The 16490-nt window shown below is 42.2% G+C and overlaps 1 protein-coding gene across 4 annotated transcripts in view; it reads right to left on the bottom strand.

The window, feature by feature from the left end:
• Positions 1-16490, bottom strand: part of palm2akap2 (PALM2 and AKAP2 fusion) — an 84969-nt gene that overhangs the window by 26779 nt on the left and 41700 nt on the right. For all 4 annotated transcript variants that reach the window (XM_075456617.1, XM_075456616.1, XM_075456618.1 and 1 more), the window contains exons 5-9: positions 13706-13820; positions 12463-12484; positions 11013-11138; positions 9327-10157; positions 2624-2709 (exon numbers count right to left, since the gene is read on the bottom strand). In XM_075456617.1, the coding sequence (XP_075312732.1) occupies positions 2624-2709; positions 9327-10157; positions 11013-11138; positions 12463-12484; positions 13706-13820 (1180 nt within the window). The remainder of the gene's footprint in view (positions 1-2623; positions 2710-9326; positions 10158-11012; positions 11139-12462; positions 12485-13705; positions 13821-16490) is intronic.

Here is a 16490-nt window from a genome sequence, read left to right as displayed (position 1 = left end):
TCCACTGACCTCCTTTGGTTGTCAACCTCAGGAGAAAAATGAGCAGTGTCCTGTGTCCTTTCCTCTTTAAAGCCAGTCAGAGTCATCACAGGCCCTGTTTCTATCCACCACAAAAAAAAAATACCCATTAATTGGGCAAGCAAATGATCCCAAAAGACTTCCAACTGACACACACCAACTCAGCTAACGTCACACTGTCACTGTATCCCCTCCTATGAGTTGCGTTTTTATCTAAATGAAAACTAAAGTTGAACTACCTCTTTATTATGTTTCCATGAGCTACTTTTGTTTAATTTAGCTCAGTTCTACCGGTGAGGGGAAAGATGTGTAGCAGAGCGCTGCCTTCCGGAGCACCTCAGCCGGCTAATTAACGGCTAATAATCAGGATTAGTTGTAACGGTAAGAAAAGCAAAACGTGGAACCGACCTGCTGACCACTGCTTCTTTTCCTCTTTGTGTTCTTCTTTCTCAGCTTTCGCCTCGATGAAACCGCAGCCGCTGCACCAACGGGACGTAACGTGAAACAAGCGAGGCGTAGAAGTCGCGGAACGGATCCTCACGCGCTCCCAGCACGCAGCACTTCTAACGGGGACGGCAGCCGGATGACATTGAGCTCTTTTTACGCGCCAGCTTTTCCAATCGGCAGTTCCCTCCTCCTCTTTCTTTTTCCTCTCCTCTCTCTCTCCCTCTCTCTCTCACTCTCTTCTTTCCTCCCTCTCTCAGCCCCCCCCCCCCCCCCTTTTTTTTTTTTTTGTAGGCACGCGCGTTGAATAATGCAGGGCTCGCGAGGTCCCGGGAGCGCTTTCTGTCCCGTTCCAGAGACAATCAGAGAGCGAGTCGCCAGCGCGAGGTCCAGCCAAGCACAATGAGGCCGACCCGCTCGGATCAGGTTACCTACGTACTGCCTTTCATTCATTCATTTATTCAGCGGCTAAACAATCTGACTGCAGCCCAGCCCAGCCTGCCCCCCTCCCGTCCTGCTCCAGAGCCCCACCGCTCTGCCTCTCCACATCTCTACCTCCCCTACAAATGTGCTCAGGTGGCGCTTTCGGAGATACAAAAACAAACTTGGAAGGCTCTAGAACAGGTGAAGCTTGTAAACTACAACGCTAATCGTTATCATCTATCCTCTAAGAAAGTATCCTTGAAAACCCAAGAGTCTTGACCAAAGAAAGGTTCAGGACCCCAGCTCTTGTTACATTTTTTTTTAGTGAATAATATTGTACTCAATAGGCTATAGCCTACTGCAAAACAGCCTAGCCTATTTTTGTCTAGCCTACCAAAAATACAGAAAACCCAATAAACAACATAGAAAATAACATTGAATCATACCAGCTATAGTTGCAATGAAATTTCGCCACAAGTTAAGAAACATAATTGACAGTGATAACACACAGTGTGTTCAGTCAGAGGCTTCTTCAGTTCAGTTGCAAAAATAATTAAACAGGGTGTAATTCCTGCCCATAACAGCCATACACAATTACAGTTTATGATTACTGTCAACTGATGACTTTTTGGGATTGAGAAAATGTTTAAATGCCTTGTGATATATAAAACCAAATTATAAAGATTTGCAAACTAAGTAAGCCCTCAACTTAACAGAAAATAGTCAACTTATAAATAATGTAGAAAGAAGATGTCATCTGGATAACAACATGTTATGTCTCTCCAAAACCTGCATATGTCTTTCAGCATTAATATTGCCTTCACAGATGTGGAGCTCAGCCATGCCACGTGCGCCCCTATACCATAATGGATGCTGGCTTTTAAATTGTGTGCTGATAACATGCCAGGAAGTCCCTTACAACTTTAGACTGGGGGCACAGTGTCCATGATTTCCAAAAAAAAATGTTTTCATGTCTTCATTAGTCAGACCAGGCAGTAGTTTTCCAGTTAGTTTTAGTCCATCTTAAATAAAGTGGATGTTGTTCATTCTCTTTTTTCCTGAGGATCACAGATGTGATTTTTAGCCTTGTATCTTGCCTATATTCATCCACGTAAAAATCCCTGAATTTATTCCAGTCTTACCTTAAGAAATGTTAGTTTGAAATCTTTAAATTATTCATTCTAATAATCTGGCTTTGTTTAGAGTTGTGTCAAAACTTAAAAAAAAAAAGGGGTTGCAAGCATTGCTGTAATGAAACAGGAAATAGGAAAGCTAAGGCTAGAAATATAAAAGGCAAATTAGAGAAATTCAGTAGATGGACATAGACAATAGTTTTGCACCTGCAGAAAGGAAACGGTTTCATTAATTTGATCCCAAACAAGACTCAAAAGCACCGTCTATATAATAAAAGCACTCATGCACAAGTCTGAATTAGACAGGAACTTTATTAAAAACAGACCAATCTGAAAACACATGCGGAGAATGTACACCATTTTTGTGAGCGGCCGGCCAAAATATGGTTAATAGGAACCGCTGCTTGGAGCTCATAATTCGCCTTAGAATTTGAAAAAATAGTCCCGTTAAAAGGTTTCCTGGTGTCCTCTTTTATTCCTTACACATAGAACTACGCTCTCTCGTACAAATCTTTGAATAAGCAGTGTTAAAAGGACCTTTTCCTTGTCCCCAATTTAACCATGAACCTTGAATTCATTGTTATCCATCAATACATATTACTCACCATGGCAGTGTGCGGATGTCTGTCTGGAACGGGAGTTTGACAGCCATTCGCTGTTGTCATGGTAACCCCTGGTGTTTGTCTGTAGCCTGTGATCAAACAAAAATTGATATCATTGATGACTATCATTGATATCATTGTGACAGTCTTCATCATCAATATTTCATGTGCATCCGAGAGAGTATTGCATCTTGTACAGTATTTCATGTTAATGTCATCATGGACCTTTTTCACAGCAGACCTTTGGACTCATTCCTTGAAACCTCATTGTAAACACTGACAGTGAACCAACACATCATCAGCAGGACCCTCCAAGTCAAACGCAGCCATCACCAATACGCATTTCTTGCTGCGTCATGTCATAAATGTCTGCTGATTTCCTCTGAAACCTTTAGCTTAGGTCACATTTTTGACTCAATATCTAATCTCGAAGCTCTAAAAACATTCACACAAAGGACAAATCTGTAACACTCCCTACTCAGAGGTCTTCAGAACGTGTTGCTCTTTTAAAAAATGTGCAGCAAAATGCAGTTCTTTTTCGTGATAAGTTATCTTCTTTTAAAATTATTTTTAGAAGTTTCCAACAGGAGGGAAAACCATACTCCTTCAAATGAGCTGAAGAAATGAAAATGTAGAGGCACATCTGATGCTGTAAAATACCAAGGGCGCTAACATGAATCTAACAATGAGTATGCCTGGGTCAAATAAAACTATAAATCTCATCCTCCTTTGAAAGGCTCGGATAATCTCAGAGGCAATCCCGACAGTAGCCACAACCTAAGAGACTGTCTCTGACTCAGCTTAATCATGAATTTGCACAACACAGTCAATAAAGCTTCTATCTTCAGTGCACTTTCTGGCTGTACTTTATGTCAGTCTTCCTCTGTGCTGATGTTGTGACCTACTTCTACTTTGAGCAGCACATTGGACATGATATCTTATCATTCAAAACCACCTGACACCCACACTCAGTGTAAAGGGGCTGTGATACTGGATGATATCAAAACTGATTCTCCTACTGACACCAGTCCTCCTATGATTATTATTATACCTTTAAACTAAGATGCAATTTCAGAGGGAAATATTTTCTGAGTATTTTTCTTATTAGAATGCAGCTACTTTTTACTCTGCAGATTTTATGTAAAAAAAATAAAAAAAATCTGTGATTGAACGTAGAATTGACAAAACTAACAAGCATTCAAATGCTGTTTATGCACAAACCTTTCTGCAAAACTGATCCCATGGTGTACAAAATATAACACTTCCAAGCTCATTTTTACACGACGGGCTGTTAGATGCTAATTTTACTTCAGCTTTCAAGTAGGCCGTCTGAAGATATCTGCACTTTCACTTAAGGTAAGTAGAAACTGAAACACAGCTCACAAACAGTAAGAATAGCAGTGACCGTAGTAGCAGCTGTTAGTAATGCAGCTTTGGTTGCAGAAGCAGTGGTATCAGTACTATATTAAACCCAGTATTATGCCTAAATGTATCAATGGAATTTCTAAATGATTGTTTGTATTTATAGTTCAACTTCACTTTGGGTACAGTCTTGCACACCCAGAGAACTACATCAGTACAAAGGAGACTGTGTGAGAGGCCTTTAGTGGTCCAGATCACAGTCAAAGCACAGCACGGTCACACATCCCTGGTCCATCATCCTTGTCTTGTGTCTTGTGTGTTCCAGCGTGAAAGTGTCTAATAATCATCTGCAGGCGTGGCTTTTGTTAAAGACACTAAGCTAAAGATAAGTCAATTAGGGTTTATTATCACAGAATACACACCCATCCTGTGCACGGTTAGAGAGAAACAGAGTGGGCGTATGTTGTGTGAATACGTGTCCATGATGTCCAGATGCCGGTTGTCATTGCGTGACCGATACAGTCATTTATCAGGCTATATTATATTTTCTCGGGAGGTGTGGGCCATGTTTGTGTTGCTGCCCCGGACCGTATGTGTTTTACTCAATAACAGCCTTTCATCCAAGAGAAACACACACTATCAAAGGAAAGATGGCAGTGCTACTGCTGTGTGCTAAAGGACTCCTTATAAGCCATCGAGTTTTGCTGCTTGCTAATGCACTACAGTAATCATACGGGACAGTGAGCAGTTTATTATATTCATTATTAGTATGTGAACCCCCTCATGTTATTGAAATATTTTTGGGAAAAGAGTTTCATACATGTGTGTGTTGTTTTAATATGATATGATCCTAATCTTAACGTGGATTTCTTAAGTCTCTTTTCTCAGTTGCTGAGAAGGTATCTGGAAAGTCAGATGAGTTTTTATGTGTATTGCCTGTGGGGTTACCAATGTAGCTCCTGCAAAACTAAAGCTATTCTAAATAATTTGAATTACTTGTTATTAAGTGGAGGTTTCAAGAATACAACAATTTAGGGGTTTTAGTGAGATAATGAGTTAACAAAACAATCAGAAGTCCATTTTAAAGCAGTCATGGGAGCAGTAGCTCATAAGATGGTGAAAATGATATCCATCTCAACCTACCACGGTTTAGTACAACTAAAATCATTTCCGCATGTTAGTGCTCATGAAAAATTTAACTAATGATAGGTAACACTTGTTTATCTTTACTTTGACTTGATGCAGGACTTTTAGTTCAAATGCAGCATTTTCTCAGGTGATGGAAGCTCTTTTATTATCTTAAATAGATAATCTGAATGCTTCCTGCACTTCCCTACTGGTTCAAAACCTTCGGCACTGTGTAAACTAATCTAGTCCAACACACACACTCACATCATGAGTCCCCACAGGAATGCTGTAGTAATATTACAGCAAACTGTTTTATGAGCAGTGGTGTGTCATACTAAAAGAGAGTACATAAAAAGTTGCACTGTAATTGCATCTATATAAGGCAGCCAAGTGTCTATATGTCTATATATGTCTATATACTGTATGTATATATAAATATATATACATATATGTTTCTAGCAGCAACAGACTGCCAACATGTTGCAGTTAAACCTGTCTGCTTTTAAGCCTTTACAGAACAACTATAAGTGCAGTGCTTTACTTCAAGGAGAATTTTGGGTTTTTTAAAATGTCCTTCCTTCGGACGATATTTAGATCCGCATTTAACAACTTTAACATTGTTGATAGAAAAGAAGTGATATATGACCAATTATTTTCCGCATTCCATTCTTGTTTAATTTCTCAAAGAATTCAAGATTTCATTGCAATACGTTATATTTAGATCGAGAAAGATTAAGAGACAAATGTTGTCCAAAGATTCCAAGTTCCCTCTGATCCTTGAACTTGAAAAAGATTGCAACTAAAGACCTCTTTTTGGGCTACTATAAAAAAAACAGTGTGCGTGCTTCGTTAGTGCCAGTGGGTATTATAACAGCTGGGTGCATGAAGAACAGCTCGTGATCTCTTTTGTCAGCAGCCAATGAAAAAGTGAATGTTAGAGACAGATGGAAAGAACAACAAGCAGGAGACAGCAGGGGGGCACTGGAGAAACTCAGCTTTATTGACCAAAGATAGAGAGAGGTTACAGATGTCAGAGCAGGGAGAGTGGGAGATAGGGTGTGTGAGAGTGAGAGTGGAGAACAGAGAGGTGTGAACAATAGAAAATGGCTCCTTTTTGATTTAACAGTCCATACAACCATGAGGGGCAGACAGACAAGAAAACAGAGACCCCTACAGTGTCAGAGGAGTACTACAGCTGTGGCAGTGGGGCTGGTAAGCTCAATACATTTGTTGTTTGTGTCCTTGCAAAACATCCAATGCACACAGACACTCAAACCCAAACAGGCAAATTGAATTGGTCAGCTTCAATTCTCAAACTTTAGGTTTCTGAAACTCATTATATAATTTTTCGAAGGTACATACAGGAAGTGCTTTGTTTTTGCTCTGTTGCGTGTGTGTGCTTCACACATGAAAGAAACAAGAATCACACTTCCCAGAATACACAATTCTGCATAGTCTCCTCAGGTTTCAAACCCAAACAGCTGTGCAATGAATATGTTTTGCCCAACCTGGGACACTGAACAGGACAATGCTCATCACTCTCCCCAGCCTACATAGCCTTACAGTCTGCTGGTTAAAAATAAATTGTTGTTAGCACTTCTTGGCCTGACTGTAGCCACCAAAAGGCGAGATGAGGGAGAAAAGTTATGAGAGGTTAATTGTGAGATCACACACAGCAAAGCAGTGGAGTGAAAGAATGGAAATATACAAAGCTCTGGTTTGTGCACTGATAAAGTCCCCATATGGCATCGTAGAACTATAATCATTAGAATTAATTCTAGATCTCTATATAGATGTGGAAAATAAAATCATTGCTTCGTAGAATATAGAGCATATTTACATTCTTTATCTACACAGGATACCCACAGATCCTGGCTTTCCTGCTCTGTGACCAATCACAGATACCACTGGACTAACTGACAGCAGAAGCAGGCAATCACACAAAAGCATGTATGCTTGAAGGGGCGACTTACAGCTGTGCACAGAGGCATGTAAGGTGTAAGGGAAGAACTGATTTACCAAGAGACCTCTTGGTGTTGGAATATGCTTCTTGTTGCCAGTGAATATTGTTTCTCATCCTCATTCTCATGACTATCACCAGAGTTAGTACACAGAGTAGAAAAAGAAGTCTTGTTCTTTAGTTGAAGATCACGATCAGTAAAGCAGCACAGAGTGTTATTGAAGAGAATGAATTAAAAACTTGTGCACTCCAAAAACTAAAAAAGGTTGTTGAGGCTCCTAAGGCCAGACTTAATAGTGGTACGTTAAGTTAAGTCTCGTTCAGTGTTTTAGAGTTCTGTTTTTCTGTTTTTCTGTATTTGTGATTTGACTGAACAATTTTCAGTGTGAACAAATTATTTTAGGACCATGGCTGGACCTGATCTGACATTAGAGGCACTTGGTAAACGCCCTTCAATTTTAGCATTTGGACCTGAGTCGCCTCCTTTGCATCTTTGTGAATGTTTTTTAATCAAAGTCTTATTAACCCCTTTCTGACAACCAGTACATCTCTGTTATGGCAAAGTATAGTCACTAACTCTCCAAAAATCAGTTCACCAGAGCATCACCATCCAGTCTTCTACCTGGCATAAAAGACGTTTGAAATAAAAGCAAATCCTTCCCAAAGCATTCACTGACATTCAACAGAATGAGGACTGCTGCTTTTGATTATTATTATTTTTTTAAATCCAGCCAAGTACAGTTTAATATTTACAATATATGATGTTATCATAACACCCAGGCCTTGATTATTTCTAGCACCCTTGTAAACGAGGGCCCGGGTGATGACTGTAGCAAGAGCTGGCAGTGTTTTCAGTCGGATCCATGGTGGAATTCTGCTGCAATGTAGCGAATTTAACGGACAAAGAGATGAACGTGGACTTAAAAATAATCATTTTCTAAAAGTTCATTTGAGCACAACTTCCATAGTGGTAAATTGTGATATAGTAGTGCTTGTTAAAATTCAATATTCATGTCTTTGTGCCTAGGCAGTTAGCAGTAACCCATTTTAGTTTACAATGGTGCAAATATGTGTTCCCTTGCTGCCAGAGTGTGTTTGTTAAGCTGCCATTTGCATCCTGTGCTCCATAGTAATTAGAAACACTGGAAAAGTTGGCTGTAAAGATCCTACTGGCTGCCAAGTGGTGATCCTTGTTATTGGCTGCTGAGTTAGGAAATACTAGAATAAGAGGAAATTACCTCAGCAGTGGAATAGCTGGAGTTAATGGTAGGAAACAGTAGAGAGGGGCGAGGGAGAAAGAGAGAACGCTAGGTGTCAAATAGTCAAGTTTCCCACAGAAACAAGCATCCCAACAACTCAATGGCCTTTTGAGTTTCAAAACAAAAGAAAGAAATATTCAGATAACAACAGCAAACTGGAAAAAAAAAAAGAACTCTTATAGAAACATCTTAAAGTCTATATTTTGTTAGGACTATTAGTGTGAGAGAAGGAACAGGCACATAAAGAAACCAAGGCAACAACAAGTACCCACCTCTCCGCCCGCCCTCATCAGAGAGAGTCTGTTCAAGGAAAGGGGTGGGTTGGCTGTGTACATTGCATGTGTGGCTGTTTTTGTGTCTATGTGCGGTAATGGCGAGAGGAGAAGGAAGTGACTCAATAGAATAATTTAAAAAGAAAAATAACCGGGCCGTTGTTCCTATGTTTTATAAACCGACTCATCAGAGGATATGATCTGGTTGATCGATAGAGCCAGACGTTCGGTTTGGTTCGACAGCACAGCAGTGGCACTGATTGTCCGTAGAGTCTTATGGGAGTTTTGTATGACATGGTACGAGCTGTTTGTCAACAAAAACTATTCCCCATCTCCATCTCCGAGTGTCTGATTTCACTACAATTATAGCAGCATGACAAGCGACTTATTTCCTTCATATTCATGTTGGAGCAATGACATATACAGTGTTGTCTGAGAGGACAGCAAGTGGGAAGGCAGAGCCTCCATGTTGACAGAGAAAGTAACGAAAGATAGCAGAGGGGATAACGTGACTGGGTAAAAAGTTAAAAGTCAGACAAGAGCGTGTGTGTGCGTGTGTGCGTGACAGTCGTTCAGAGTCCAGAGGAGGAGGAGGAAGAAGGCAGGGCTTCTGTTAGTAATCATCCAGAGACAGAGGAGAAGAGGGTGATAATAAAAGGTTGGAAGAGGGAGAAGATTCAGTCACATGAGAATGCAGCACTGGCAGCGTTTCCTCTTGTCTGTACCTGTGGCGGGGGTGAGGCCGGGCGGAGTGGCTGCGTTGACATCTGGATTTGCCGGGGGTGAGGACGCGCTGTCAGGCTCTCGGCCGTCAGATGACAGTTCGGTGCTGACGGCTTCAGATGTGGCCGGCCGCCCCGACACAAGGTCAGCCGCAGTGCCGTCAATGATGGAGATGTCAGTGACCGTCTTCTCCCTCAGAGATTTCTCATCGTCTTCATCAATGAGAACCACCTCTGCCTTCACAGCGCCGTCGAAGCCGAGCAGCCGTCTGCTCTCGCTCACGTCCTCAATGTCCTGGTAGCCCAGAAACACCATGGTGACTGGGTTCTCTGTGCTGGCTTTGGGTGGAGAGGTGAACTCATTGCCTGGGTGGGCTGAGGAGCCCGGTTGGGTTGTGATGGGAACAGAGGAGGGAGGCATCATGCCCAGGCGGGTTTCCCTCTCCAGAGTGACCTGGGCTGGTGGGCTGGATGGGATGGATGGTGGGGCGCAGGAGGGTGGGGACAGATCATCAATATCTGCAGGGGAAACGTAGGCCTGCGGCCCAGCTGGGGTCACTGTCACCTGACCCCTCCCACCTTCACCTCCATGCACCGTAGGCCTGGCAGCTCGCTGGACCAGGTGGTCAACCTGTGCAGAGCTCCAGCCGTTCTCTAAAGTGGTGGTGGACACGCCCCCAGTGGAAGTGACCTCGTAGACCACCTTTCTGCCATCGTCGTAGACTTTGACCCCACGGGATGCTGCATCCAACGGGCTCACGCGGTTGGCCGACAGGATGCGCTGCTCGCCAGTCTGCGGGTCATGCTGCACGTTGATCTCCATGGCGAACATAGCTGTTAGGAGGGGAGGAGAGGGAGAGAGGGGTGGTGGGGGGGAAGGGAGTGGGGTTTGAAGGAAGAGTGAAGGGGCGGGGACCAGAGGAGGAGAGAGTGATGGGAGGAAAAGTGGAGGGGGTGAAGCGTGAGGACAGGGACACAATGTTTTCTAAATAAAGGGATATTTACACTTACATTTGAAATATGTTCTACTTTTTCAGTTAGCTATATATACAGTTAGTCAAACACAACAAATGAGTTTATCCAGAAATCTAGTAAGCCAAGGAGCCGTGGTATATCAATGAACAGGAAAAAATATGTTACTGTTAACCTGCCTAAACGAAGCAAAGATAAATGAATCTCACATGTTAAGATTAATAAAGAAACTCTTGGAAAGGTTCATTAGTAATCATTCCAAAGTTCACTTCTGTTACACTTCTCTGATGCTGTATAAATCAGTTAATCATGAGCACCGTAACTGAGTCTTTATCTTATAAAGCTGCAAAGTCAGCAAATAAAGGCCTTATTGCTGTACTAGGAGTGATCATTTACATACCCCTTAAATCCTAATTTGATGTTCTGTCTGAGCTCATCACAACACCAATGTTAGTAAATCCGTGTGTTTTACTAATAAAAACGCCAGTATAAGCGCTGATCCTGACACTGATGTACATGCACTTTTTTTATATGTTAATACTTACAACTTTACTAAACTTATTTTGCGCACCCGTTTGCCCGTCTGCCCTCCATGTGAGATTTCCCGGGCTATAATCCACCTTGGCTAAGGCCCAAAATCTTCCTGTCCTCCCTTCCTCCCCCCATCACTCTCCCTTTCCCCCTTTCCCTTACGCTTCTCTCCTCTCTCAGTCTTACCAGGTCTTGGTACGACGTGCTCTCCAGAGGCAGGTGGGCCACTTCGGGACTGCGTGGCCGGGACAAGGTGGTTGGGATCGGGGTCCATGCAGTCCGAGACTGGGGCAGACGTGCGGCCGTTAGCATCTAGTGAGCAGGAGCACAGGAGCAGAAATGACACATGGTCAGTGGGATGAAGCCGTGGGGCAGCATCACACATACACACTCTAACTTTAGCTGCATGCTGATACACAAACACACGCACTTTGGGTGCAAGTGCACGCACGCACACACAGTTCAGTGATCTGAAGCCACACCCTGACACGAAAAAAACAGACACATACAGCCCGGCCTTCCCGCAGAGAAACTAACCACTCCCCCTGCGTGACCCTGCCCACCTTTGTTGCAGACACACAAACACACACACACAGTCGAACTGGCCTCCCCGTTTCTATATCCACAGCAACACCAGTACCCCTGAGGTTCAATGCTTATGCAGCAGAAGTATGCCTGTGTGTATGTTTGTGTATTTTCTACTGCTTTATGTGAGCACTTGTGTTTCTATATGTGTGTGTGTGTGTGATGGTATAAACAAAGCTTTAGGGGCTTACATGGCTTGTTGGTGAATAGTAGGGGGATAAAGCCAGCGGCTGCAGGCTGCAGAGTCATGGCCTTGTGTGTGTGTGAGCCTCAATAGTCTCGCTGAGCCGGGTTCCGTGTGTCCATGAGTGCGTTATCGTACCATTGTGTGTTTGTGCACTGATGTAAACATATGTCTGTGCGTCCCCGTGAGTGTGGCTGAGAGTGTGTTTGGGGATTCAGGAGTGGGCTCTGGCTCGCATCTCTCCTGCCTCAGCGGGACTATTATCCACACAAAAACACACACACACACACGTGTGCGCATGAACACACACATACAGTTGATTGTTCAGGGATATGTTTGTGTACTTTCAGCAGGTGTATATGCAATTGTGTAACGTGGCCTTATTTCCAGAGTCAGTGGCCTCTCTGCGATACACACAGGGTATCCTCTGTGTCAGGGCTGTGACGCACTCACAGTGAAAATATTTGAGGCTGGGACCAACGGTCCACATATGGCGATAAGAGACACATGACGACTGATTAAGCAAGTCCCACAGACCCTGGTTCAAAACTTTTGTTAGACTATGGTTTCTTCACTTGGCTTTATTCTTAAGTCCAATATTTAAATATCTTATGAGTCTCACGAAACCATTGTTTTTTGCAGTTTCACTCTCATTTGCTCTTTGCTTCAATTTAGGTATCAAAACCGGTAAACTTGAGACACAAAAACTACTAGGTAAGGGTTAGGAGAAGAACATGGTTTTGTTTAAGACAACAATGTTAACCCTGTTTGTTGAAAAATGGTGCTAAAGAGGGAATTCCAGTGGGGTAACAACAAAATGGAAGTGTGTGACTTGTCAGAGGTGTGTGTACGTGTCACTGGTCATACCTTTATCCTGCATCATCAAACTCTGAAAGAGAGAAAGGAGTAAAAACATTTGAGACATTGCAGAAAGATGTATCATAAAAGAAACAATGAAAAAGTGTTAATATTGAAATTATATATCCCAGCTTTGGTCTTTGGAAAGTACCAGCAGTCATGTATATTTCTAAAATTTGAAAGACTTTGAATAGTTCATCATCTACTACAGTATATACAATCATCAAAAGAATCAAGAGACTCTGGAGACATCTCTGTGCATTAGGAACACTGCCAATAAATGAATATTTGATGCTCATGATTTTTGGACCTTGGGCAGTGCTTTCTGTCATAGAAATTACTGCATGGGCTCAGGAACTCTTTCCGAAATCATTATCTGTGAACATAGTTCTCTGTGCCATTCACAAATGCAGGTTGAAGCTCTATCATGCAAAGAAAAGGCATATATGAACATAATGTGGAAACACTGCTATTCTCTCTGGACCAAGGCTTGTTTAAAATGTACAGAGACAAAATGAAAAACTGCTCTGTATTCAGATTAATCAAAAAGTGGAATTCTTTGTAGAAATCATGGATGCCACACCAACCCTAACCCTTCGGACTAAAAAAGGAGAGGGACATCAAGCTTGTCTAAAGAACTGGCAGATGGTACATTTGCAAAGGCACCATCAATGGTGAATAGTATTAACAGGTTTTAGAGCAGCATGACGTCACAGTAGAGAAGTCTGGGTGCTGGACTGGTTCGCCTCAATCCAGACCTTTCATCATTTGTTGCATCATGAAACAAAAAATGACAAAGCAGACCCATGACCGTTGAGCAGTTCAATCATATGTCAGACAAGAATGGGACAACATTCCTCTCCCAAAGGTCCAACAACTGGTCTTCTCAGTTCCCTGATGTTCATGGACTGTTGTTAAAAGAAAGCTGGATGCTACACAGTGGTAAACATGGCCCTGTCCCAACTTTTTTAAATACTTTTGGGTACCATTAAATTCTTCATGAGGTATTGTCTTTCATGTCTTTGATGTTTTCTATGTTCTATTGTGATTAAAATATTGGTTTACAGAATTTGCAAATAATTTCATTCTGTTTTATCTAAATTTCACACATGGTCCCAACGTTTTTGGAATTTGTTTTATATGCACTACACTGCAGGGTGTTTGTTCCTGTATGTAATAGGTCAGAATGATTTTAGACCACCATACTTCCTTTAAAGCCACAAATAATAGCTCTGTAGGGCTCTTGTAATACCTTCTGCAGGTCCTCTATGGAGCGCTCTGTCTCTTTCAGGCGTTCTCGAAGAACTTGCTCTTTGGCCGAAATCTGAGACTCTTCACTCTCAAGTGCGCCAATTTCAGACTCCAACCTGCAAAGACCCACACAGACATACAGAACAAAAGAGTTTCTGTCAGCACAGATATGAGTTGGAGAATGTTGTCTGTTACATTAGGGACTTCTCTGAAAATGTAGCTTTTATGTTCTCAGTCTCCTACATTTACACCAATCTTTTCAAGCTTAACATTGTGGTAAGAACAAAATTAAGATAAGCAAAAGGGGAGAAATGACAAAGTAAGAGTGGGAGAGTAGAAACTTACAATTAAAAAAACAAACAAACATGACCACAAGAGTTTTTCCTGATGACGGAGGTCGAGCAGTTTTACAATGGCACTGTCATACTTTCATTGCTTTAAGGACCGTCCAATTCCTAAATTTCCATCTGGAATGGACATTCTTAAGGCATCTTCAACATTCCTTAACTTGCACCTGAAACAAGTCACATTCGAGCACACACTCATCGTGCGTGTAGACATTTAAGAGATGGATGTAACAACAATAGTAGGAAGCAGTCTGGGAGGAGGACCTGGATTTGCTTCCTTACTTCAGAATACGCTCCTCAGGGACATGAGGAATTTGTGCGTCAGTGTGTGTGAGCAAGTATGTGTAAAAGAGATACTAAGGTTCAAAACAATGCCATGAACAGGGATAGTCTTCCCATACTATTCAAGTATTATCATAATTTCAAGATCAGCGACCTTTAACGAGCTCTCGTACACAGTGTCCTGACTGTACTGTTTAATATTTGAGGGACATTACATAAGTCCACAGCTTATTAGCACGAGTAGTGCCACATTGATTTAAGTTATTTGGTTCTCATCAGGTCTTAAAGGTAGGTAAATACAAACACTGGACAACGTGCAGCTGTGCCTTATGACCGAACAGCTTCCCTTTGTTCTCATCTGTCCAAACGACAATGAGCCTCATGCAACAACCGTTCGTACACACAGATTTGTTCTTAAGTCGTGCGTACGGCGGATTTAAGAGAATTTGCACATTCACCAATCTTTTTGTATTTTACGTTTTCTTTCAGGTACAAACAGAATTTACGAGTGATCCAGACCTGTCGTTGGAGTTTCGTAAAATAGTCCGCGGTTATTCCAATCAAGTTTGCTTTACTAATGGATTGTATATTTAATTACTTTGAAGCAAACATAAATAAATATATGCATTATACCCTATTATGACGCTGACATTGTTCTGTTTGACTTAAACTATGCACTAATTGAAGGTTAATTTGACTGTATATAACAAGGTCAATGGGAAGCGTAACCAGCGGCTCCCTTGTTATTTTTGGATGCCTTAGCGCATGCTAAGGCGTGCTCCGAGATCATGTAGATATCCATGTGGAGACAGACGAATGGCTGACATCGCGATTTAGATTGCCAAAGACTGTGCTGCTGCAAATATGCAGCTTGCTAGAGCCACAACTCCATAGAGAAACATGCTGATCAAACCCAATTCCACCACACGTCCAGGTCCTCACCACCCTTGGATTTTTGGCCATTGGAACCTTTCAGAGGGAGATTGGAGACAGATCGGGGGTGTCCCAGTCCTCTGTGAGTCGTGCGCTCCCCTTGGTCATTAAAACTCTCATCAGTTTATCACCCATGGTACATCAAATTCCCATACACCACTGTCCAACAAGTACAAATTAAGAGGGACATTCATCCTGTGGCTGGACTGCCAAACACAAACAGAGCAATAGACTGCACACATATACGCATCAAAGCACTGTGGAGCACACTGAGCCGAAGGCCAGGTGTGTGTGTCTTGATACAGCGGGGGGGCAAACTGCTCTATAGCCCAGAGAAGGCATGCCAGATTTGCACAATATTGCCTTGAACGAGGGTCTCCTACTACCTGAACCAGCCCAGGCAGACCAGAAGGTGTGGTGCCAGAAGACCCCCCTCATGGACCGCCCCATCAAAGAGCCATCATGATGAGGCAACAACTGATTGCACGGCTTTAGTTGCAGTCATCGAGCGCCTGCCCATGGCGAGAGTTTTTTTTTTTAAGCCATTTTCATATCAAACCATTTCTTTTTTATTTCGGTGACATTACGAACTACAGGTGAGAAGGAATTAACAGTGCTCGTAATTGCTTCCCATTTCTTCACTTTAGCAGGTCCCGTAATTCCTCTGCTGACACTGCTAAAAATGTCCTTTTTGGATCTCTGAAAGCAGAACTTCAATCTCAGAGCCCCTAAAGTTGTTATTTTTGCACCTTGATGCCATTCTCATGACTCAACACTTCCTGGCACAGGAGCGAGGAAGCGCATCCTAATATGGTATCATTTAGAGCGTGCAGTATGCAAATCTACTATCCTCGTGCACGTGCACTAAATAAACTAAATACTAAATACACACGGGTGGGATTCATCATTTACGCAGGTCGTTTACACACTTTTTCCAAAGTTAAGAGCGTTTGTTGAATCTGACGTGGCGTGTTCGTATGAGACCTTCGTACGAAAAAATTTAGAGAAATTTAGAATAAAAATACGAAAATGTTCTTGCATGAGGCCCAATGTTCCAGAGTATTTCTTGTGGTTTGTTTGGATGCATTTTTCCAAACAGAAGCTGTGCTGCCATGATCTTTTCAAGAGAAGGGCCTTTCTACTTGCAATCATTCAAAATAAACCACTGTTGTTGAGTCTTTTTCTAATTGTACTTTCATGAACGTTAACACTTAACATGCTAAC

This window comes from Odontesthes bonariensis, chromosome 22, assembly GCF_027942865.1.
Source record: "Odontesthes bonariensis isolate fOdoBon6 chromosome 22, fOdoBon6.hap1, whole genome shotgun sequence".
Taxonomy (NCBI): Eukaryota; Metazoa; Chordata; class Actinopteri; order Atheriniformes; family Atherinopsidae; genus Odontesthes; species Odontesthes bonariensis.
This window is presented reverse-complemented; position numbering and strand designations above follow the sequence as displayed.